Genomic DNA, 25,899 nt, shown 5'->3' on the forward strand with positions numbered 1-25,899 from the left:
CCGACAGCTTGTACACACGCGCTACTGTTGGCTGAACGCCCGCCCAACGGGAGGGTCTGACGGACCCGTCATTGGTGGCAGTAGTGCGTGTGTACGCACCTTTACAGTGATTTTGCAGCCCGATCTCCCATCCATCCCAATTTTATTGGATGAAAATTGGTGCATGGCGTAAAACCGGCAAAGGCACCTGTTGCTAAAGCTGGCCACTAACGGTCCAATTTTTAGCGAAAAATCGTTCGAGCGATCAGAAATTCTGATTGGATTGGTTGTAAATAATCTCCATTGGTGGACACAATCGATTATGAACGAGTGATAAAAATGTCGCCAGAATGAATTTTCGTCGAACGAAAGTTTAGATTTTCTTGGTGGTTGTGATAGATAGATAGCAATGGTTGGTTAGTTGATGGTGTAGTGAACGATTTTTCGTCCGATCAGAATTTCTAATCGCTCGAACGATTTTTCGCTAGAAATTGGACTGTTAGTGGCCACTTTAAGCCAAATCTGGATAGATGTCATGCTGAAATCTGTTGGGAATTGTCCTGCGGAGTACGGGCAGGCAATAGATCTCTCTCTGATCAGAGGAGAGCAATATGCCTCATGGTCGATCTGCCCATACCTCGCTAGAAAGGGACATCCTTTATGGACACAGACGGAAGGGTGGCCATGAGAGCATATGTGAAAAGACCTGGTTGATTAAGCTTAGTGGGTCCAAGCATGAGATTGGTGGGCTTGATGAGGGTGAGCGAAGACTGGACTATCCCAAGGCTTTCCCTCTACTGAGGTAAGTATCTAAATAGTAGCTTTTTAGTTGTACCTCAGCCCCATAAAGTGGCTCTCTTTCATGTGGTGATATAACCTGTGGCTGGATCATATTTCTGATTTGTTTACTATTGGTGTTACTGAGGAATTTATTATCTGGATCCATTAGAACAACACAACATGGCACAAAGGATGTTGACACCCTTCCTAATTATTGGGTTTGGATATTTCCTCCATGTCGTTATTAGAGAGGTACATAAACTCAGGCATGCAGCCAATCAATTTCCTTAGACGAACATGAAATGAGTCACACGGGTGACACTCAATGTGACACCTTCATAGAATGCCACCTTTACAAAATTATTATTATTATTTAGTATCTATATGGCGATGACCTCTCCCGCAGCACTGTAGAGTACATAGTCATATCACTAACTGTCCCTCAGAGGGGCTCATAATCTACAACCTACCATAGTCAAGTGTCTACGTATGTATTGTGTAGTGCATGTATCGTAGTGTAGGGTCAATTTAGGAGGAAACCAATTAGCTTATCTGTATGTTGGGATGTGGGAGGAAACCGGAGTGCCCGGAGGAAACGGGAAGAACATACAAACTCCAAGGAGATACTGCCCTTATGCCCTGGCTAGGGGACCTCAGCGCTAAAAGGCGAGAGCGCTATCCACAATGCCACCATGCTGTCCATATTAATAAATGCATCTCCTGCAAAACCGGCATTGGTCAACTGTCAGGGCCATATCACTCCAATAACCCCCCTTTTGCAATATTTGTAGAGGCTGTGCCAAGTCTACGCAACGTTTTCCTAGAAGATGTAACATGGAGATTGTGATATACCTGGGTCAGATGCAACTCCTACCACTTACTATGGTGCTGCTCAAAGACTTTAAGGACCTTCAGTCAGTCAACAACTGACCTGAACATGTCTATAGGAAGTATGCAGATATGTTGGCTGAATGTTGCTGCACCATTTCAATGTCCTCTTGAGTTATAGTTCTCTTATTGGTCATTGTAGGCTTCAGGAATATATGGAACGGGTCCACAGAGGGCTGATGTCGTACCATGTGAAGATAATCTCTTCTAGCACCTGACTTATGGACCTTTAGCCGCAGGGCTGTGGAGTCGGAGTCGAGGAGTCTGAGTCGGGGGAATTTTGGACACCCTGGGTCGGAGTTGGAGTAGTGGTTTCAGAAACTGAGGAGTCGGAGTCGCATGATTTTTGTACAAAATCCACAGCCCTGTTAAGTATTAGACTAAGGAGTCGAGGAGTCGGAGTCTGAGCAATTTTGGGTACCCGGAGTCGGAGTTGGGGTCAGTCGTGGTTTCAGAAACTGAGGAGTCTGAGTTGGAGTCGGAAGATTTTTGTACCGACTCCACAGCTTAGCCGTTTGTCTACAAGTAGCCTTATTGATAAGGTGCAGAAATACCACCTAGGAGAAAACGTAACCTCCTTAGCGGTAACCTCGCGTCAGGCTCTGGCCAGAAATCCGCACCTCAGGGTGGTAACCCCAAGCCTGACTCGGGGTTGCCGATGGGAGGCATATGCAGAGACTGTACGCAGCAGGTGTTTGCAGCTTGTCCCTCTCCGGGATCCAGACGCTGGTAACCATTCTTCTACCGGTCCTCGGAGGCTCTCCATCCCTTTGGTGAGATGTCATGACGACAGACGTCAATCTCACTATAGGGCGGAAGGAGGGAGAATTGCAGTGCTGGGTCCAGGGGAGGTGAGTAAGTTCAGGGCTGCCGCAGAGCTCTGTAGCGGTATGATTCCCCCCCTGCTTTTAGGGTCTGAAAGCTTGTGAAAAAATTGCACCGCGTTTAAACCCTGAAGTCAAGAAGTAAGCATACCATTAAAATGTACCTAAGATGTGGTAAAGTGCAATATGTATACTTACCTGGGGCTTCCTCCAGCCCCATGTGGCCTGTGGCCTCCTCACCGTCCTCTCCGGCCGCTCCGTTGTCCTGTGGGCACCTCTGGTAGTTTGGCAAATCGTGCTATTCTGCGCATGTGCGGCCTAAGCAACGGGCACGCTCCTGCTGCCGGGAGAGTTCTGCGCCTGTGTAGTACTACTGAGCAGGCGTAGAAAGCTCCTGGCTATGGGGGCGCATGCGGTGCTGGAGCCCAGTGACCTCATAAGTGAGGCTTGAGGAAGCCTTATGCTGGATACACACCATGCGTTTCTGCGTCGAATGCGTCCGTCGATACGCGCCGATTCGATTATTTCCAAGCATTTCCGAGCGCATTTCGATGATTTTTAGGTCTATTGGCATGTAAAGTATGGCAAATCGACCTAACGATCCAACGAAATGTGAATCGGACATGTCGGAAATAATCGAATCGATGCGTATCGACGGACGCATCGAACGCGGAAACGCATTGTGTGTATCCAGCATCAGGTAAGTGTAAATATTGCACTATAGCCCATATCTGATTTCATGTAAGACAAAACTGAATTGAATAAGGGCCTCGGGAACATTTATCAAGAGTGTCTGAGACAAAATTTTGGTAGGTTTTTAGAATTTGTGCAGGACTGTCTCAGACATCGTAAGAAATCACTAGATAGTGCAGCTTCCTTCTTAAACTGTTATGAATAGGACGAGTTAGGAAGGTCTCTCAGGCAGTGCAGTGTGTGAGGGAAATTGCTGTTGCTGAGGTAACAATACATCTGCTGTCAGCAGGCTCTGAGGAGGAATTCAGCAGGGGGCAGGAGCCCTTCACAAATCATGCCTAGCCTGCAATACTGCACTACCTGTAGAACTGCTATTGAGCACTTCTTAATCTGCAGCAGTTTAGGGATGGATTTGCACTTTTCTTAACTGTAGTGTAGCTCTAGAAATCTATGCTAAACTGCCAGTATTATGTAGGATTTGGGAAGTTTTCTTACTATCCTGCAGAACTGTTCCTCTGCTGGTTAGAACAGTTTTAGAAGAAAAAACTGTCGGTAATGCTTTGATAAATCTGCCCCTGAGTCTTGTAAGAGAGCATTTGTGAGTGTTTCACAAGCACATATGGGCGTAGCTTCCATATGTATAAATACTTTTGGTCATGTGGGGTATCTTACTATCTTTGCGAGAGAAATGGCGTTCTGTTCAGCTTTGACGTGTAGCACTACCCCCGGGACAGAGCTCCGCCATTCTGGCTTCCAGTTCACAGCAAGTCTGTCATGAAAAACAATTCGCAGAAGTTAACCTGAATATTTTTTTCTTCCTCAGGCAGATGATCTGGATGGTGAGATCGATCTCCGGACGTGCACAGACGTGCCAGAGTTCCCTGTGCAGAGGAATTATGGATTCCAGATTCATGTGAGTTTAACGCTATATATTCGTTCTATTTATAATAAATTCTATATTTTTAACATGTACCCGAGGGGACATGTGACATGATAAACATGTACAGTGCCAAACATTAATAACCGGGCTGGTTTAATTTGTTTTATTTTACTGCCTGAAATAGTTAATTTCTAGGCATGCAACTGATAGCTTCTCAAATATAGTAACCATCACTGATAAAACTACAGCCATAAAAGTTTTCCTGGCAGAATACAACTTCTGAGGACAGGGAGAGAGAAAATACATGAACTATTGACCTTTTGCTAGCTCCGGAACACTTAATAGGCTGCCACTGATTAGAGACCGTTAAACGTACCTTCAACCTACTTTGTAAAAGTTTTAATATAAAAAAGAAAAAAAACACCTGGGATACTTAGTTATTTTTAGGAGTAGGAGGATAAATAGAGTTGTTTATCTCATCATTTTACTATTACCTCGGGTTCACTTTTAAAACCTATACAGCTTGCGTTTTGCTTTAAAGAGAACCCGTAATAGAGGATTGAACTTCACCCCAATCGGTAGCTGATGCCTTCTTTCCTGTAAGAAATCTATTCCTTTTCACAAACGGATTATCAGGAGTTTCTGTATGGCTGATATTGTGGTGAAACCACTCCCACAGTGTGATGTCAGGACCATGGGTGCTAACATCACACTGTGGGAGACTTGTTGCATTGTGGGAAATAACAGCTGTTTCCAACTGTCAAAAAAGCAGCATCTCCTTCCACTGAAACCAACAGCCAGCATTAAAAATGTCACCATGTGATAAATGTCAGAATGTACCGTAAATATGTGAGAAATATTTTACAATGGGCAAACACTGACTAAATCATTTAGACATAATTGAGTACTTTTGTTCATTTCGTTATTTTCAATGGCGTTCCTCTTTAAAGAAAACCTGAACTGTAAATTAAAAGTCAAAATAAGCATACACAAGTCATACTTACCTCCCGTGTAGCCTACTCCTCAGTGTCTTTCTCCTGTCCCGCGTCCGGTTTGGTCACTGTGATCAAGGGAATTTTCCGTCCTCCATTTTAAAAATGGCCATTTCCCCATAACAGCTTTCTGGTCAGCACACAGTTAAACTGTAACATCGCCCACTTGAGCCATAGGAAAACATGGACATTACCTGGTACATCAGTTTTCCTCTCAGCTATAACTGACAGCAACTGATATTTTACTGACAGCAACTGATATATTTCAGATCTGACAAAATATTGTCAGAACTGAAAGGGATTATTGTCAGAAGAAAATGGTGAGCTTCTGAGTGGAACTGATGGCAAAGTAACTATGCAATGTTCATTTGAAGTTACCTCATGTGTTTATTTTAAATATTTTTACTCGGTACAGGTTCTCTTTAAGGCTTATATAATTTGCATGCCCTAGCACCCCCCATTTAACAAAAAAAAATTTGAGTGAGGACGAATTTATCTACTCTTAATTCTCGGTTAATGAGATCAGCATGCGTCTTACACAGCTGTCTAAATTGGTGTTGTCACGTGATTAGACGGTTAGCTCGCTAGCCAAGAACATGTTAATTACAGAGCAGTTTTGGGTGGAGTTTATTGGATGGTAATTGTAATAGAACGGCTGCGTCGTACAATTGTGCATGGAAAATAGCTCCGTACATTCTGTATTTATTTTTTTATGGAACAGTGTACTGTTTTCTTTTTTGGAATGCCAGTTTCATGATCTGTACATGCCTGCTGAGTTTTAGAATTTTTTAAAACATTATAGAGGACTTCAGAATATCCTGAACAAATTTAACATCGCACCCAATCCCACCCCCCAATAAAGTGTTTTTGTTTGTTTTTGTTTTTTTTTTTTTTACTTTAAATTCAACTGAACACTATTATTTTTCAAAAAATTATCTGGATTTGCCTCCATAACTGATAGAGAAGAACAATACTGGTGATTTGATGTAACCCCCCTACCCTTTTTTAAACAATGTGATCAACTTTTTTTATTAAATATTTTTTTTTTAAATCTTTATTTGAAAATTGGTTTGCTTTGTCTCTTTGGTGTCCAATTCCTAAATGTATTCCTGTTATCTGCTTGTAGCATTGCTGCCAGATTAGAGGGAGGCCAGAAGTGGGAATATCTGAGGAATAGGAATGGGATGTCATAGAGACAGAATGAAGGCATTTTTTGTGTTCTCCTATGAAGTATAATTGGCTATATATCTTAACTTTGGAGAGAGGCTGAAAATCTGCATGAAGCGTCTTCCTGTGGGTGGTGTAACAAATGGAACAATGCGCCTGACTGTCACTATCTATCAAAGAGTTCCCAAGGTGGTTCCTGGAGGGGGGGGGGGGGGGTGCGCAGATTGCACACAGAGGCATGTTCTCTGCACAGCGGTGCGCATTTTCCGGGCGCCGTACTTTTCACTCCTTGCAGCCCCCAGCTGCTTTGTGGCGGTCTCTGTGCATGCGTACATATAATTTAAAGTGGACCTGAACTCAGAACTCCTCTCTGCTCTAAAATATACCTAACTGCATAATAATCTTTTGAACAAAAACATTTCTTTGTTACAGCTGATATAAATCCTACAATAAATCTCACAGATTTTACTTCCTGATTCATGGCAGCAGACATATTGTTTACATCCTGTGCTTTCAAATGGGCTTATCTGCTTATCTGCCACAGACAGTCATGTGACACAGGGAGATCTAATTACAACTAGTGATTAGACACACATAAGGGGGAATTTAAGTGAACTGACGGCATAAAATCAATTCTTTATTTTTATCTGGTAAACCAGTAATAAGGATGCTAACCAGGCAATCCAAACGTTACAATCACTATTCCTTTTATTGTTAATAAATGTTTACCTGACTTATTTGGTACACACAAAATTTGGTACACAAAGAGGAAGTTGCAGAGCATGCTGGGTTGTCCTTTTTTTGCTTTTCTATTTCCCCTCAGACTTAACTAATGCAGTATGATTGGCTGAAGCCTCTTTCCCTCCTGTTTTCCCCTCCCACACCTCTGTTCCTCTCTGGCCAATATTTCTCATGCTGAGACAATGCACTTTCTATAGTGAAGGGCAGGCAATGCATACACAATCAGGCAGAGGAGAGCGAGGCAGGAAATGACATCAGGATTGGCTTCAAAATAGCCACAGCTAAAATGGGAAATTTTACTTTTTTTTTACTGTAGAGAAATCTCTAAAATCAAATGTGGACAGTGCAATACATTTGTTATGTAAGTAGAGCAAGTATTTGTCTACTTATATATGTGGGTTTTTTTTCTGAGAAAGTATGGCTGACAGCTCCTCTTTAAAAAGGCTAAACTCTCAGGGTGCATTTCTCTGTTTTCCTTCTGTCCTGTGCAAGAGTTCAGGTCCACTTTAAGCCCCCGGAAATTTGGGCACAGGGTAAAGTTGATACACTGCTCACCCAGCTCCTGCAAAAGTTCCGGCAGCGTTAATGACTATTTGGCCCCCTCCAGGCGGCTGTGGACACGGAAATACGTGATTTGTCTGCCAGCTATTTGTTGGCAGTCGAATTGCGCTGTTTTTATAGGAATTCGGGCTCCGTTTTTTCACAGCACCCAAATTTCTTTTAAATTCCTCTCTGGCCCTGTTTTTAGTTTCTTAGCCGTGCGCAGCCCTGATGTGTCACCTGACCTGACGCTGGTCAGGTGACACCCTAGGGAGCTGTACAAGGACGCCGCACAGTAGCTGGGAGCTGCAAGCAGTGAAAAGCATGGAGCCGGAGGATGCGTAAGGTAGTTTCTGCTGCACTCTTCAGTGCAGTCTTAGTTAGGAACACCCCCATTGTGTCCCGCCAGGAATGCCGGTTAGTTGAGACTGCCGTGTATCTGAGTTCTGGCTAACTGGGACTCTACTGCAGTGGTCTCACTCCTATTCGTGCCTAAATGCAGTCGCCTGCAGGAGTACGCCTGCGCAGTAAGCTCCTCGTCCTCCTTGTGAATGAAGAGAAGCATGGTCCTGATCCAGAGGCTTTGCTTTTCTTAGACAAGTATCTGGTTTTGTTTTTTTTTCCACCTCTGGTTTACTTTAAAAAGGAATTCCAGTGAAATTAATGTACTAAAAAAAAGTGTTTCATTGTTACAATAATTACGTATAAATGATTTAGTCAGTGTTTGCCCATTGTAAAATCTTTCCTCTTCCTGATTTACATTCTGACATTTATCACATGGTGACATTTTTACTGCTGGCAGGTGATGTCACTGGAAGGAGATGCTGCTTGCTTTTCTGGCAGTTGGAAACAGCAGTTATTTCCCACAGTGTGATGTCAGGACCATGGTCCTGACATCACACTGTGGGAGGGGTTTCGCCACAATATCAGCCATACAGAGCCCCCTGATGATGTGTTTGAGGAAAGGAATAGATTTCTCATGGGAAAGGGGGTATCAGCTACTGATTGGAATGATGTTCAATCCTTGGTTACGGGTTCTCTTTAAAGTTCCGACAATTGTATATGAGCTGGATTCTCTGCCAAAACCGTCCCAAACGGCCACTTCCACAGACATCCAACCAGCATCTGTATGACGCTCTACAGGGGAACTGTAACCCAGGATTGCACTTCATCCCAATCAGTAGCTGATACCAATGTTCCCCCAAGAAATCTTTACCTTTTCTGTAGTACATCATCAGGGGGTCTGTATGGCTGATATTGTGATGAAACCCCTCCCACAGTGTGATGTCAGGACCATGGTGCTGACAGTTTCCTTTCTGTGAGCCTCATTGCATTGTGGGAAATAACAGCTGTTTCCAACTACCAAGCAACCAGTATCTCCCTCTGTGCATATGTATATCTATGAAAAAAAAAACGTTTAGCCTATTGCAATGTTAGGGGGTGTGGTTATATATAATTACAGCTGGTGCTGTCTAGTTTGTTTTTCCTGTCTGACAGCAGTAAAGATGATGACCTGTAGGCTCAGGGTGGATAAAACCTGAAGACATTACATAGCAAATATCAATCATTTCTTGATCCCTCTTCTATTTTCCAACTTCTCACTTTGTAATGCATTTATTTTTTTCCCCCTTTTCACTAAAGTTTATCTTTAAAGGGAACCAGAGACTAAGCATAGCTAAAAAATGGAAAAAGATTTTATACATACCTGGGGCTTCCTCCAGCCCCATAAGCCTGGATCGCTCCCACGCCGCTGTCCTCTGCTGCCTCTATCTGCCGGTACCTGGTCCCGTCACTTCCGCCGGACGCGACCAGTTGTACGCATGCGCAGGGGCTCCCCCCGGCTTTGTACGCATGCACCTGCGCTGTACGGAGGGAGCGCACTGTGCTTGCGTTGACTGTCGGAAATGACGGGACCCGGTACCAGCGATAGAGGCATCGGAGGACTGCGGCGTGGGAGCGATCCAGGCTTATGGAGCTGGAGGAAGCCCCAGGTATGTATAAATCTATTTCTTCTACATCTCTGGTTCTCTTTAAGGCCCAGTGCACACCAAAAACCGCTAGCAGATCCACAAAACGCTAGAGGTTTTTGAAGCATATTTCAGAACGATTCTAGGCATGTTTAGAGAGGTTTTCTAAACATGCCTAGCGTTTTTGGAGCGTTTTTGTGTAGCAGATTACAAATATTGTTACAGTAAAGCTGTTACTGAACAGCTTCTGTAACAAAAACGCCTGGAAAGCTGCTCTGCTCTGGTGTTTTTCAGAGCGGTTTTCCACTTTCCTATACTTTACATTGAGGCAGAAACGCCTCAGAAATCTAAAAAATGCTGCAGCCCCCGAGTTTGCGTTTGTGGAAAAAACGGAACGCTCTGGTGTGCACCAGCCCATTCATTTTCATTAACCAAGTGGTTTTCCCCCTGCAAGTGTTTTTAAAAGAACCGCTCTGGTGTGCACCGGCCCTCAGTCAGGAAGTGTCTCAAATTCTAGACCATACACTGATTCCTTTATATCGAACGATAGCCAGTAGAGATGGTCTGTGAGATATTTATTCTGAGTTGATGCAAATCACACATTTAGCTTTTGATTATTCAGTTTCCAAGCTGCATACATTTGCTTGACCTTAGCCTGAACGTTGTAATTATTGGCATCTAATTCACCGGCCCTAAAAATAAAGTGAACTCTTGTCCTCACCACAGCTTCTGCTTCCTCTTCCTCCGTCACAGGAAGTAGAATAACAGGAAGTAGAGTAATGGGGTTGTAGTGTTTTTATGCACAACACGAGGTTGACATTATTACGTCACGTAAACGTGATTTGGAAATATTGCCGAAACTGAAAAATTCTAGACTTGACCAAGAGGGGGATGGCCCAAAGTTCTGGAACTCGCATGCTGGTCTGCATATTTACCCTGAAGTTCCTTGTGTGTCTGTCTGTGTAGGTGATCCCTACATTTTATAAAGTAAAAATGACTTTCACTACTATAACAATCATTGCTGTCTGTTGGCTCACCCCAAACTTTTTTTCTTTTTTACTTTTTGTGTCCGGCGTGGATGTATCGTGGCAGGACCAGGGCGGTGGAGTCGGTACAAAAATCATCCGACTCCTCAGTTTATGAAACAACGGACTCCGACTCCTACTCCTGGTACCCAAATAGCTCCGACTCCTTAGTCTAAAACTTACCAGGGCTGTGGATTTGGTGCAAAAATATCATCCAACTTCTCAGTTTATGAAAACTCAGACTCCAGGTACCCAAAATTGCCCACGACTCCGACTCTTCGACTCCAGCTCCACAGCCCTGGGCAGGACTATAATATAATCTCTTCCTCTTCAGTAAGTCAGTTCCCTAAAGCTGAATACCCACCAAAAGTTAGATCACGGAGCCTCCGGCGACACGACGAACGTGCGGTTCCAAACCCAACTTCTACCGTGGAAACGTGTGACAGCACATGACTGGCATGAACGATTGCTCAAACGATTGCAAGCCTTTGCAAGAGAGTCGCTGGTGATCTTAAAGATCTGATCCGCCACGACATGCGTAATTGCTGTGCATCGTGAGAGAGTCATGTAAACTTACCCATGGCATGAAATCGTGGAAATTATCATTTGTTGGAGAAAATGTTGCACGTCGTGGGGAAAAATTGCCGAAAGATCTTGAGGGTACGGACCTTACTGCCTACCGAGCATTACCCTAGTGCAGGGGTAGGGAACCTATGGCTCTGGAGCCAGATGTGGCTCTTTTGATGGCTGCATCTGGCTTACAGACAAATCAGTAGGGGTTGATTCACTAAGCTACACCGCTCAAGCAGCGCAGCTTAGTGTGGCAGAGCAAGTAACATTTTCAATGTAGGCATGTTACTGCTGTATCATGCACTACTAATTTACTCGTGCTCCCCCCAAAACTAACAGCTGCTCCAATTTTCCCACTCGGGACCCTGTCAGGTCCAGAGACTTTGTAGGATGAGATCCCCGCACTTTGATTGGCCCAACAGGCTGTCTGTCACTTGACAAGCAGTCTATTGGGCCAAAGTACAAGGATCTCGTCCTACGAATTGAATCCACCCCCAAGTCAGCTAGCTAGTTGTACAAGCTGTTAGTCAGTATTTCTCCTGTCTGGCTCTCAGGGAAATTGCAGATGTTGCTGAAACCCAAGAGAAGCTGAAGATGTGTCTGACACTTCCCCTGCCCGGGCGGACCTTGTACCTGTTGTGTCACCCTTGTGTCCCCATGTTTCTGCCTATGCCTCCCTTGTGTCGTCCTCTATGCCCCTTCGTGTCTCCCCTGTGTCCACCTCTGCATGGACGCAGTACATGGAGTCCCACCATTGCGGCGGGTTGGAGGTTTGTATTGGCCGGTGTTCACAAGTCAGGTACTCCCGGCATTTGGACTATAAGACGTAGTGACTTTTTTTTCCCCCACTTTTGGGTGAGAAAAATTGAGTCTTACAGTCCAAAAATACAGTATTTAACTGGGAACTTACCCAATGACCGTTGCTTTGCCTACTTTTGAGGATTTCATGGAAATGAGACAATCTGAATGTAGGGACTGTACAATAAGTGCAATTGTGCAGCGTCAAAGGGGGAAGGACCATTGGCTCAGTTAAGATGACGTGTGTACGTTCCAGTGTTCTCCCCAGACTCTGTGTGCTCTGCCTGGGTAATATTGGAGAACTCACGGCTATCATCGGCTCGCCTCCTCCTATGCTCTAGGCAGAGTTGCCCAGAGAAGCATCAGACCTGCATACTCCCGTTGCGCTCCACCCGGCTACTTTTTTATGCCACCCGGTTGGAAAAAATTTCTGGAGAAAACACAGCGTTCTTTTCTTCTATATCAAGATGTTGCGTATCAAGTCATTATTTCATAAACATTTAAATTTTTCTTGTAAAACCAAGTTACTTGCACGCCGAGGTGTTACTGTGCGTTGCCTGGCTGATCTCGGCGGGCATGTCTGTACCAGAGCGCCGGCGGGAGATAATGATCACATCTCAAGTCTGTACAGAGCTGTGGAGGCTCGCCTTGCCTGGCGCGCTGCGGGCTCTCTGGGAAACGCACAGAATGTGTTGCCTCCTCATACCCGGGATCCGGCCTTTATCACTGAAACACTGCCGGTTCTGCTCTAGTAAGTCCAGAGCCTGCTGCAATCCCCTTGTTTCTGCTGTCCATACATTGCTTGATCTGCCACCAGATTGACCAACAGACAGATCCCTGTCTGATCGAATGTGATCAAAGGGGGGGGGGGGGGGGTCTACTGCCTTCTCACACACTGCAGACCAAGGCTGTGCAGCCAGTACAAAAAAATCACCCGACTCCAATTGCGACTCCTCAGTTTATGAATCCTCCGACTCAGCATGAAATCTATTGGAAATAGTCCTGCTGTGGCCCCCCAACTGTACGAGTCACCCCCCTCATCCCTCCTCTGTGTTCATGCGCAGTGTTTAACCTCCCTGGCGGTAAGCCGGACCTACGCTCGGGCTAGCCGCCGCAGGGGATCACATGACCCCGGGAGGTTTTTTTAAAAATAAAAATTGTTGTATGTTGTTAAAGAGGAACTCCAGCCTAAACAAACATACTGTCATTAAGTTACATTAGTTATGTTAATTAAAATAGGTAATATAATCTCTTACCCACCCTGTTTTAAAAGAACAAGCAAATGTTTGATTTTATGATGGCAGCCATCTTTTTGGTTGAAAGGAGGTGACAGGGAGCATGAGACACAGTTCCAACTGTCCTGTGTGCTGATCAACCCTCCCAGTTGCTAGGCAACGTGAACAACATAGGAAATCCCATCATGCTCTGCACAGCATCAGGGATGGGTGGAGCTTAGATAAAAATGCAGCAAAAAATCCCTCTGGTCCCCACCGATTGCCCCCAATCATCGGGGGGGGGGGGGGGGGTTAGAGAGGTGCCGGGGGACTTGGGGCACATAGTTAGCTAGCGAAGTGCTAGCTAAGAAATAGAAAACACATTTTATTAAAAAAAATCCCTCCGGCGGAAGCAGCTACTGTAACTGCGTACCGCTAGGAGGGTTAATGCTTACCTGTGTCATGGTGAATCCTGGCTTCATCCGGTGCCCAGCCTCACCGCGAGTGCTTGTACAACGGGACACAGGTGCGTGTAATGACGTCACTACATACTGTACGCCTGGAGTCACATGGTACAGGTGCTTGAGGATTTGCAGCAGTGCGACAGATAAGCTTTCAACACTGCACACAGGCATGGGGAGGGGGGGATTGACTTGTATACAAATGTGGGGGACACTGGCTGTGGAGTCCGTCGGTTGTCACGATGCATTGACATTGCCCCGCTCCTTGCTTTTCGGACAGAAATAGATTTAACCACTTCACCACTGAGGGGTTTTACCCCCTGACCACCAGAGCAATTTTCACCTTTCAGCGCTCCTTCCATTCATTCGTCTATAACTTTATCATTACTTATCGCAATGAAATGAACTATATCTTGTTTTTTCCGCCACCAATTAGGCTTTCTTTAGGTGGGACATTATGCCAAGAATTATTTTTTTCTAAATGTGTTTTAATGGGAAAATAGGAAAAATGTGGGGAAAAAAATAATTATTTTTCAGTTTTCGGCCATTATAGTTTTTAAATAATGCATGCTACTGTAATTAAAACCCATGAAATGTATTTGCCCTTTTGTCCCGGTTATAAAACCATTTAAATTATGTCCCTATCACAATGTTTGGCGCCAATATTTTATTTGGAAATAAAGGTGCATTTTTTTCATTTTTGCGTCCATCCCTAATTACAAGCCCATAGTTTATAAAGTAACAGTGTTGTACCCTCCTGACATAAATATTTAAAAAGTTCAGTCCCTAAGGTAACTATTTATGTATTTTTTTAATTGTACATTTTTTAATTTTTTTTAATTACAAAAAAAAAAAAAAATGGGGAGTGTGGGAGGTAATGAGTTAATTTTATGTGTATAAGTCATTTATTTGTATGTGAAAAATGTGTAGGGTGTAGTTTACTATTTGGCCACAAGATGGTCACAGTAACTTTTTGTTTTAATGCGACCCCGGAAGCTTGGAGGAAGTATAAGGAGGCTGGACACATGAGTTTTTTCTCACAATGATCGCGCTGCCCATAGGAGAGCAGCGGATCATTGTGGGGCTTAGATCAACGAACGGGAATGGATTTTCCCGTTCATTGATCTCCGGGCGAGCGGGCGGCGGCGTGTTTACTAGCGGCGGGCGGCGTGTTTACGATCGGGAGCGCGGACAGCGTCGGGAACGCGGAAAGTACGTATTTCTCCGTCCCTGGTTGTTAAAGGATGGAAAAAGGGGCGGAGAAATACGTACGCGCGGGGGTAAAGTGGTTAAAGAACAATTGGGCGACCATGTTTTGCTGCTGATTCTGCTTTGGTCCGCAGTATCAAGAAATATATGGGCTCCCTTAGAGTCCAATTGAAAGGGAACCTGTAGTGAGAAGAATATGGAGGCTGCCATATTTATTTCCTGTTAAACAGTACCAGTTGCCTGGCATCCTGCTGATCTGTTTGGCTGCAAATCTTGTCAGATCTGACAATAATGTCAGAAGCACCTGATCTGCTGCATGCTTGTTCAGGGGCTATGGCTAAAAGTATTAAGCCCAATCTACACAATACGATTCTTTGTGTGATTCGATTACGATTCTATTTACGATCCTATTAAATCCGACATATCCGATCGGGATTCAATTCAATTCGATTTGCCATTGTAAAACAATGGCGAATTGAATCGAATCCCGATCGGACATGTCGGATTTAATTGGATCGTAAATAGAATCTGAATCGAATCGCACAAAGAATCGTATTGTGTAGATTGGGCTTTAGAGGCAGAGGATCAGCAGGATAGCCAGGCAACTGGTATGGCTTATAAGGAAATAAATATGGCAGCCTCCATATTCCTCTCACCTCGCGTTCACTTTAAAAACTACCTTTAGGCTTTTATCTACAACCTTCCCTAGTAGGAACATTTTAATGATCTTCAGTGTTTCCATTTAATCCGCTATACCTGGGAGGTCTGCCAGCAGCACAATGCACATGGAATGAGTCCAGATTGGGGGGATGCTCAGGAAGTTGCTAATTTATTTTGAGTTTACAAACAGTTGACATTCATTATTTTGCTTATTGCATGTAGCTTGCCATCGGACCAATCCAAAGCATCAGCTATTCTGGCACTATGGTTGGGTTATCTAGAGTCCCTCCAGTATATATGCAAGGCTCTGTCTTATGCTGCAGGATCGGGATATCTCAGGTTTTTTATTTTTTTTAGAAAGCATAATTTTTGTCTTTTTCTTTTTAACAATAACATTTACAAAAGAAAACAATAACAAAATTGCTGTAATTGCAAAACCTTATCATACAGTGGTTCTAAGCGAGACCAAAACGTCAAACTTTCAGGAAAGGTATTTTAAAGTGTGGCCTTTAACATATTCAAAATTCTAAAAATCGAAGGGTACGTGTTGTTCAAAAAATTCAATTTCATATTTTCAAAAACTATTTTTTTCCATTAAACTTTAGATAAATACCTTTCCAACAAGCTCAATCTGCTGTCTGGGCAAAGACTTTTGACGAAGTTGTTTAGGGGTCACTGATCATGGGAAAAAAAATGTGGTAAAAAAGAGAGGTGAAGTGCAGAACTATGTCGAGCGGCCATGGAATTACCTCCATGTGTGCGATGCTTTAGTGTTGTGAAGGTTTTGGTGTTCTGGTGATCTCACGGTCCCTTCTCCCTGTTCCTTTGCAGACAAATGAAGGCGTGTTCACGCTTTCCGCCATGACCTCGGGAATCCGCAGGAACTGGATTGAGGCCCTGAGGAAGAACGTGCACCCAGTCAGCATTCCTGACGTCACAAAGTAAGTCGTGGCCGCCTGGGCGGAGCTTATTCTAACATTAAAGTGGACCTGAACTCTTGCACAGGTCAGAAGTAAAACCGAGAGAAATGCACCCTGTATGTATTAAAGGATACCCGATGTGACATGATGAGATAGACATGTGTATGTACAGTGCCAAGCACACAAATAACTAGGCTGTGTTCCTTTTATTTTCTTTCTCCGCCTGGAAGAGTTAAATACCCCACTCCCACTCTAAATCTCAGTTTATGCGCCTCACCTGTCTGCAGTGAGATAGACCTGTCTGCAGGGGCTACCGTGAAGAGGAGCGAGGACCTGTCATGCTGCCAGATGAAGGTAATGTATGATGAGCTGCACTTGCCACAGACCGGACCGGGCCCCTTTAGCCTTCTCTGATTGCTATTAAAGAGGCACTATAGTGATCTATAGTAGAATGCAGTAAATTATTCAGGTTAACCTGTTTTTTTATGTTAATTTTCCTGGTTTCAGCATCAAAAATACTTCCTATATCTTGCTATATATTTCCATGTAGCCCCGCCCTCCCTGTGATGCTTAGCCTAGGCTGTTTATTATGCAGAAGTCTCCTCCCAGAGCATCCTGGGAGACCAGGTGTTATTTCAGCAAACGTTCCGGAGTGATGTACATTACCAGCATTAAAGTGGATCCGAGATGAACTTTTACTCATTGCATAATTGTGTTCCTTTCCTATTGTTTATAGGGCATTCCTCAAGCCAAATACACTTTTATTTTTGTTTTAATACTCTAATTCCCTATAAACTACACAAGCCACGCCCACAGGTTTTCAGAGAGCCAAGGCGCTTTCAGACAGTAGCAAGGGCTCATGGGAGCTCAGTCTGGGCAGGAGGAGGGGAAGGTATTACTAGACAGAGATTTCAGAGGCAGAGGGGAGGAGGAGGGGGATTAGGTTTTTTTGGTTTTTTTTTTTTTTGCTCAAGATGCAGATAAGCCTGCCTCTGTGTAATGTTTACAAACAACATGGCTGCTGTCATTGTATCACAGGAATAATCAATCATATTCTGTTAAAGCTGTCTGCAGCTAGATTTGCTGTGCAAACTATCTAAACTTTAGATAAGATATATAGACAAGTTACTTGTTATACTGTAGTTAGTTTTTCATCTCGGATCAGCTTTAAATGTTGCCACTTGTGATAAATTTAGGAATGTAAATCAGGGTGTGGAAAGATTTTTACGAAGGGCAAACACTGGCTAAATATTATAAATGAATATTGTGAAAAACAAGCAATGTTTAATTAGAACATTAGTTTCACTATAAGTTCCTCTTTAATATTTAATAGCTTAGTTGGGCTCTCTTAAAGTGTACCAGAGCTGATTGAAAAAGATTTGATACTTACCCGCGGCTTCCTCCAGTAGCATAAACACGCGCGAGTCCCTCGCCGTCCTCCCGCGATCTGCCTTCAGCCGTGATCAGCCCCGGTAACAGGCTGTCGGGTCCAGTTTGGGTCTTCTGCGCATGCGCGGACCTCCCACACATGCGCATTCGACCTGGACTGACATGACTAAGCCGGTTCCCGGGGCTAATTGCAGCTGAACGGCAGATTGCGGGAGGACGGCGAGGGACGTCTTTATGTGGCAAGAGGAAGCCGCGGGTGAGTATCAAATCTTTTTAGGTCAGCTCTGGTTTTCTTTAATGAACTGTAGTGAAAATAACATATTTAATGAAATCGCTTATTATTATTATTATTTTTTTTTTACATTATTAATTTATAGATTTAGTCTTTGCCCATTGTAAAATCTTTCTTCGCGCTGATTTACATTCTTCAATTTATTTCTGGTGGTGATATCACTTCCAGGTGATGTGTACGGAATGTTCGCAACTGAGAGTTCTATGCACTGAAGGAGATGCTGCTTGCTTGACAGTTGGAAACAGCCGTTATTTCCCACAATGCAACAATATTCACACACAGGAAACTGTCAGTACCTTGGTCATGACATCACACTGTGGGAGGGGTTTCATCACAATATCAGTCATACAGCGCCCCCTGATGATCTATTTGAGAAAAGGGAAAGATTTCTCGTGGAAAAGGGGGTCTCAGCTACTGATTGGGAAGAAGTTCAATCCTTGGTTAAAGTTCTTTAAAATACTATTAGACAAATAAAGCTTCTTAACTCTTATAATAACATAAAGGATGTCCCTTTCTTTCCCCCGTTTTCCCTTTGTAGGTTATCTGAGAGCAATAAGGAGAACACGTTTGTAGCCACCCGCACTGCGCAGAGGCCGGACGATTTGCGGCTGGGTTCAGAGAGCAGACAGAGGAGGGCGGAGCTGGGAGGCTCTCGGCACGGCTCATTTGACTATGTGGAGTTATCGCCATTCTCCCCGGGGGAGGAGCGGGACCAGAGATTGGAGGAGAGGAAACGCTGGTTTGAGGCCCCTCCAGGAAATGACACGCCCACCTCCCGCCAGCCCCCCTCCACGCCGCTGACCGAAGACCAGAAACACCGGCTCAACGACGACATTGAGGCAAAGTGGAAGGAGCTGGAGCGCCTGCCCCTGCGGGAGACCAAGCAGACGCCGCTTACCTGTCTGCTCATAGGAGGCAAGAGCAAGGCTGGAGAGAATGCCGGGCTGCTAGAAAAACAGGTAAATGGAAAACTTGCTTAACTCATTCAGGTTCCGTCGTTTTCACTTGAGAAATGTTCACCTCCCATTCATTAGCCTATAACTTTATCACTACTTATCACAATGAACTGATCTATATCTTGTTTTTTCCGCCACCAATTAGGCTTTCTTTGGGGGGTACATTTTGCTAAGAGCCACTTTACTGTAAATGCATTTTAACAGGAAGAATAAGAAAAAAATGGAAAAATTCATTATTTCTCAGTTTTCAGCCATTATAGTTTTAAAATACATGCCTCCATAATTAAAACTTGCGTATTGTATTTGTCCATATGTCCCGGTTATTACACCGTTAAAATTATGTCCCTATCACAATGAATGGCGACAATATTTTATTTGGAAATAAAGGTGCATTTTTTCCATTTTGCATCTATCACTATTTACAAGTTTAAAATAAAAAAAATATAGAAATAATTCATGTTTACATTGATATTTAAAAAGTTTAGACCCTTAGGTAAATATTTACATGTTTTTTTTTTTTTTATACTAAACATTTTATTTGGGTACTTTTGGGAGGGTGGGAGGTAAACAATAGATTTATAATGTAAATGTGTGTTAATTGTTTTTTTTTTTTTTTTCAGGTGTAGTATTACTTTTTGGCCACAAGATGGCGGCCATGAGATTGTTTACATGACGTCACTCTAAGCGTAGCACGCGCTTAGAGTGACGCATCAGGAAGAAGACGGCCAGAAAAAGCTCAGCTTCCGAGAGAAGCTGTCGCTTTTTCAGCGGGGGAGAGGAATCAATGATCGGGCTCCATAGCCCGATACATTGATTCCTTGGCTACCGAATCCGCGGCCGGGAGTGCACGCGCAGTGTTCTCCCCAGGCTCTTTTAGCCGGGTGCTCCACCCGGCTAGTTTTGATGAGCACCCGGCTGATATCAGCTCACCACCTACTATTCTGTAAGCATAATTGCTCACAGAAGCACTAGCCCTGTATTCTCTCAACTCGCCCCACCCGGCTACTTTTTCATGCCACCCGGCTACTATTTCATGCCACCCGGCTGGAAAAAATTTCTGGGGAGAACACTGCCGCGCACGATCGGCCGCGGGGGCGCGCGGTAGCGCGCATGGTTCCTGGACGTAGAAACTACGTCCAGGAACCAAAATAGGTTAAAGAGGAGCTCCAATGAAAATAAAGTAATAAAAAAAGTGCATAATTTTTACAATAATTATGTATAAATTATTTAGTCAGTGTTTGCCCATTGTAAAATCTATTAACCATTTAACGGCATCCTATTGTATTAAAACGTCATGCTTACCGCTATTAACGACAACATGACGTTTTAATACGTCGCACATTCCCGCCGCTGCTACTGCCGTGTGCGTGCCGCTACCGCCGCTGTTTCCGTCGGGATCCCGTGCTGGGTGATTGGGGAAGAAGACCGAACCTCTACCCAATCGCAGTGCCTGGAGTGAATGGACGTGACCGCGAACAGCGGCTACGTCCATTCACAAAAACAGGAAGTGTAACAATGAAAGTGTAGTAAAAAAAAAAAAAAAAAAAAAAAAGTGAACACTTCCTATAACGTGTTCACTAGCGCCATCTTGTGGCCAAAAAGTATATTACGCCTACAAAATACATAAATTTTCAAGTATATACACATCATTAATAAAATTACACTTCCAACCCCCCCCCCCCCCCCCCCCCCCCAAAAAAGAAACTTGTAAAAAAAAAAATCAGCTTAAAAAAATAAATAGTTGCCTTAGGGACTCAGCTTTTTTTATTCTATATTATGGGGGGAAATTAATTTTAATTTATTACATAGGGGCTTGTAATTATGGCCAGAAAAAAAAAAACACAGAACAGAAAAATAAAACTTATATTTCAAAATATATTGTCGCCATACATTGTGATAGGGACATAATTTAAACGGTTTAATAATCGGGACAACTGGGCAAATAAAACGTGTTTGTTTTATCCACAGGAGAATGTTTAATTTTAAAACTATAATGGCTGAAAACTGAGAAATAATATTTTTTTTTTTCTGTTTTTCTCATTAAAATGCATTTAGAATAAAAAAAATTCTTAGCAAAATGTACTATCCACAGAAAGCTAATTGGTGGCGGAAAAAACGAGGTATAAATCATTTTATTGTGATAAGTAGTAATAAAGTTATTAGGGAATAAAAGGGAGGAGCACTGACAACTGAAAATTGCTCTGGTCCGTTAGGATAAAAACCCTTGGGGGTGAACTGGTTAAATCCCTGATTTACATTCTGACATTTATTACATGGTGACATTTTTACTGTTGGCAGGTGATGTAGCTGCTGCGTTCTTTTTTGGCAGTTGGAAACCGCTGTAAACAGCTATTTCCCACAATGCAACAGGGTTCACAGACCGGAAACTGCCAGGAGTACCACGGTCTTCAGAGTTTCTTGTGGGAGGGGTTTCACCACAATATCAGCCATACAGCGCCCCCTGATGGTCTGTTTGTGAAAAGGAAAAGATTTCTCATGGGAAAGGGGGTATCAGCTACTGATTGGGATAAAGTTCAATTCTTGGTCGGAGTTTCTCTTTAAAGTAAGCCTGAGATGAGCCAAAAAAAAGTTTTACACATACCTGGGGTTTCCTCCAGCCCCCTTCAGGCTGATTGCTCCCATGTCGTCCTCTGCTGCCTCCATTCTCCGCTATGAGTCTCGGCAAATTCCCAAGTTGGGGCTTACTAAGCATGGCCCAGCCCTGCGCACCCCATCCCTCTAACTCTCTGTCAACCACCTTTTCCACAACCTTATGTGTAGCCCTCCCCTCCCCCACCCTTTAGATTTTAAGCCTTTGGCAGGTACCCCTTCCCCCCCCCCCCCCTCCCTTAGTATGTCTTCTTAATTTTGCTACCCCAGCAATGACACCCCCCTCCTGGACTAACCTGGACTTGATTTGCTGGGTGTCTGTAAACCGCATTTTATACCCTGATTGCATGTATAACCTTGTGCTATGTTGTATAACTGTTTGCTACCTCTCTGTCTGTCACCCCTTGTTACAATGTACGTATCCCTATTTATTTTCCAGCGCTGCGTAATATGTTGAATCCTAAAGCAAAAAAAACACACAAAGTGTGACTTACCTGGGGCTTCTACCAGCCCCCTGCAGCCGCCCTGTGCCCGCGCTGTCACTCTGGGATGTCCCTGCAGGGCCCCACTTTCATCTGGATGGGCAGGCCGGGTCTGCGCGGCTCCTGAACGCCTACTTATGGAAGGGAGCGCATGCGTGGAAGGGGAAAATCTCTGCTGCGCATCATGCTCCCGGCAGCTGGAGCGTGATCGAGGACGCATGCGACTGGGTGCACATGCGCAGTGGCTGTCGGCTCGCTGAGTCACCCAGCTGAAAGAGGGCCACTGCGGAGGACTGGAGCAGTGAGGGCCCAGCACAGGGCAGCTGCAGGGGCTGGTAGAAGCTGCAGGCAAATCGGACTTTTTTGCGCATTAGGTTCACTTTAAAGAGTAAGATAAAATCGCAGGTGTGTTGGAGGTTTAAATACTTGCCCAGGTGTCAGCCCCCCAGGCATGTGCCCACTCCGCCCCCCCCTCCCTTCCCCCACCCCTTTCAGAGATGGGCTCTGGCAATTTTTTTTACTAATTGCTTCCTCCACTAACCGATGAAGTGACCCCATCTCTGCCTTTGCACTGGTAGAGCTCCTGTGGTCAGCTTCAGTTATTTTCTGTTATAAAATGCTCAGATGCTTTGTTATACTTTCTCAGGTTCACAGTCTGAAGATGCAGCTGGAGAAAGCAAGGAAAGAATTAGAATCGCACAGAAAAGGGTCTGACGTGGCGACCCCTGCTGGCTTTATCTCTCAGGTACTCCATTGTTATGGGGCAGGGCTCCTGTGGGAGGGTAGGCTCCTCTTTGAGGGTGGGCTTCCTCTGTGAGGGTGGGCTCCAGTGGTTCTTTGCTCCAGCAGCAGGCCTGGCCTCTCCCAATTTGCGAAATGTAAACAGTCACTAGTCTTTGCCTGAACATCTCGCAAGGATCAATGGGTTGCAACCCCCCCCCCCCCCCCCCCCTTAGTGAGCAACGCAGTGCATTCCTGCTAGTGTTTCCCAGGTCACCGCCCCAGAAAGTGGAGGCAGAGAGAACAGGAGGGCTTACAGTGACTAGGTAGCTATTAGGGGATCAGGCTGGTTTTGATAATAGCCACAGTCATGGCTGGCAGCAATCGGACTAGGTTGGTCAACGAAGCGGCAGAGGTCAAGGCAAGTGTCAGAGAGGGAGGTGTACTTGATAAAGCGGCAGAGGTCAAGGCAATAGTCAGGCAGGTGTATTTAATAAAGCGGCAGAGGTCAAGGCGGGCAGCAGGCAGTTGTAGTTAATAAAGCGGCAGAGGTCAAGGCGGGCGGCAGGCAGTTGTAGTTGATAAAGCTGCAGAGGTCAAGGCGGGCGGCAGGCAGTTGTAGTTTGATAAAGCTGCAGAGGTCAAGGCGGGCGGCAGGCAGGTGTAGTTAATAAAGCTGCAGAGGTCAAGGCGGGTGGCAGGCAGTTGGGACTGATAAAGCTGCAGAGGTCAAGGCGGGCGGCAGGCAGGTGTAATTGATAAAGCTGCAGAGGTCAAGGCGGGCAGCAGGCAGTTGTAGCTGATAAAGCTGCAGAGGTCAAGGTGGGCGGCAGGCAGGTGTAATTGATAAAGCTGCAGAGGTCAAGATGGGCGGCAGGCAGGTGTAATTGATAAAGCTGCAGAGGTCAAGATGGGCGGCAGGCAGGTGTAATTGATAAAGCTGCAGAGGTCAAGGTGGGCGGCAGGCAGGTGTAGTTAATAAAGCTGCAGAGGTCAAGGCGGGTGGCAGGCAGGTGTAATTGATAAACCTGCAGAGGTCAAGGTGGGCAGCAGGCAGTTGTAGTTAATAAAGCTGCAGAGGTCAAGGCGGGCAGCAGGCAGTTGTAGTTAATAAAGCTGCAGAGGTCAAGGCGGGTGGCAGGCAGTTGGGACTGATAAAGTGGCAGAGGTCTAGACGGGCGTCAATCAGGAATCACACCTGCCTCTAGCTTCCTCCTACAAAATAGAAGTCCAATGCTTGGCACACACTATTCAATCTCCCTTCAGATAGACGCGTCATATCAATAATTTCCGACAGGTCCGATCATTTCTCTACAAAATTGTTCTGCAGCAATTGTTTTGGACCATTGAGCCCAGCTGAACAGACATAGAAGCTGAAGCGCTGCATTGGGGGAAATAAGAAAACTCAACGTTTCTTCAGACTATTAAAGAAACTGATGGTTCTAGACAGCAGTATCCACTTTGATGGGGGTCTGTGGGGGATGTGGGGAAACAGAACAGAAGCAGCTAAACGGCAACAAAGTGAAAAGGGATTCGATCGACCGGTAATCAGATCTGTTTTCACTGTTCTATTGCCAACTAATTGTCAGTGTGAACCAGGCCTCACTGACCTCTTACTGAAAGTGTCGGGTTTAGTTCAACACTTTGATCTAAAGGGAATTTATGCAGCAACAGCGCCCCCTGGCAGCAGCCATTTTTCTTTGGACTTGTGCTAGAAAACGCCAATGTCGGGCATAGTTTGATATCAGATTGGATAGTGTTAGTCCCGGTTCACTCCTGGGTAAAAAAAAAAAGGCCCGTTCGCGGATCGGAACGGATACTGTACAAACGGAACAGATGCAAATGGATCAAATGTTAACCTATGGAACTGTTCATGTGTCCGTTCATACGAATCCGTTCCACACGATCCGCAAGTTTGCTGCAGCACCAAATTTTCCGGACCGCTGAGCCCAGCAGACCGGAAATGGAAGTTGAAGACCTGCCTTGGGGGCAATGAGAAAACAGAATGTTTCTTCTCTAGTGCAGAACAAGAGTGTTAAAGGGAACCAGAGACAAAGCACCCTTGTGTATTTTACCATATATATCAGTAAGAACATTAGAGAAAACACTTACCATGCTCTCTGTTTCATCCTCACTGCTAAAATTGTCTGTTATCAGCTGTGATAAGAATCCTGGACTGAGCATTCAGTCTGGCTTTGCAGGGATTAATTATAGCTGAGTCATTATAGCAGCGCCACAATGGGGCAGGCTTGGGCTTGAAAAGACCTCAGAGAAGACAGACTCAGCTATAATCTTTCCGTAGCAAAGCTAGACTGAGTGCTCAGTCGGGGATTCTTATCAGAGGTGATAACAGTCAGATTAAGCAGAGAACAATGAAACAAAGAGCAGATTAGGTGTTTACTGTCATGTTCCCACTGATTTATAAGATAAAATACAAGAGGGTGCTTCATCTCTGGTTCTCTTTAAGGGACAAAATCCACTGGGGGTGTGGCTGTCTGGGGGGACGCAAACCGGGCCTGGTGGATTGAGCAGCTGAGTGGGTGAGGGAGGAATAAAACTTAGCTGGGCTTCCATCTTCATTCGCCTTCAATTGCGTCCCACCTCGTGTTACGTGATTACCATGCTTCCTCCTTCAACCCGGAAGGAGGAAGCGTGGTAGTCACATGACGCGAGGTAGGACGCAATTGAAGACGAAAGAAATCGCCCAGCAGCAATTGAAGACGAAAGCCTTAGTACGTTTTTTTTTTTTTTTTTTTTTTTTAACCCTCCCGACTGCTGCACCCTTCCTCATCCGCTCGGCTGCTGCAACAAGAGTGGAAACGGAGTGAAAACTGATCCAATCAACTGGTGATCAGATCCGTTTTCCCGTATCCGTTTGCCAGTGTGAACCAAGCCTTACGGATCCGGTGAAGCGGAAACCGGATTGGTTTGGCTTAATTGCCCAATGTGAACCTCCGTTTCCTGTGGGAGGATTTTCACCACAATATCAGTCATACAGCGCCCCCTGATGGTCTGTTTGTGAAAAGGAATAGATTTCTCATGTAAAAGGGGGTATCAGCTACTGATTGGGATGAAGTTCAATTCTTGGTCGGAGTTTCTCTTTAAGATGCCATACAGGGACCCCGCTGCAAGTAGAGTAATA

At 44.7% G+C, this 25,899-nt stretch overlaps 1 protein-coding gene across 1 annotated transcript in view; it reads left to right on the forward strand.

The window, feature by feature from the left end:
• The window catches only part of TRIOBP (TRIO and F-actin binding protein), an 88,647-nt gene that overhangs the window by 41,032 nt on the left and 21,716 nt on the right, over positions 1 to 25,899 (forward strand). The window contains exons 4-7 of the mRNA XM_068251421.1: positions 3,988 to 4,077; positions 16,220 to 16,329; positions 18,528 to 18,948; positions 22,684 to 22,782. Of these exons, the coding sequence (XP_068107522.1) occupies positions 3,988 to 4,077; positions 16,220 to 16,329; positions 18,528 to 18,948; positions 22,684 to 22,782 (720 nt within the window). The remainder of the gene's footprint in view (positions 1 to 3,987; positions 4,078 to 16,219; positions 16,330 to 18,527; positions 18,949 to 22,683; positions 22,783 to 25,899) is intronic.

Source organism: Hyperolius riggenbachi, chromosome 9 (genome assembly GCF_040937935.1).
Source record: "Hyperolius riggenbachi isolate aHypRig1 chromosome 9, aHypRig1.pri, whole genome shotgun sequence".
NCBI lineage: Eukaryota > Metazoa > Chordata > Amphibia > Anura > Hyperoliidae > Hyperolius > Hyperolius riggenbachi.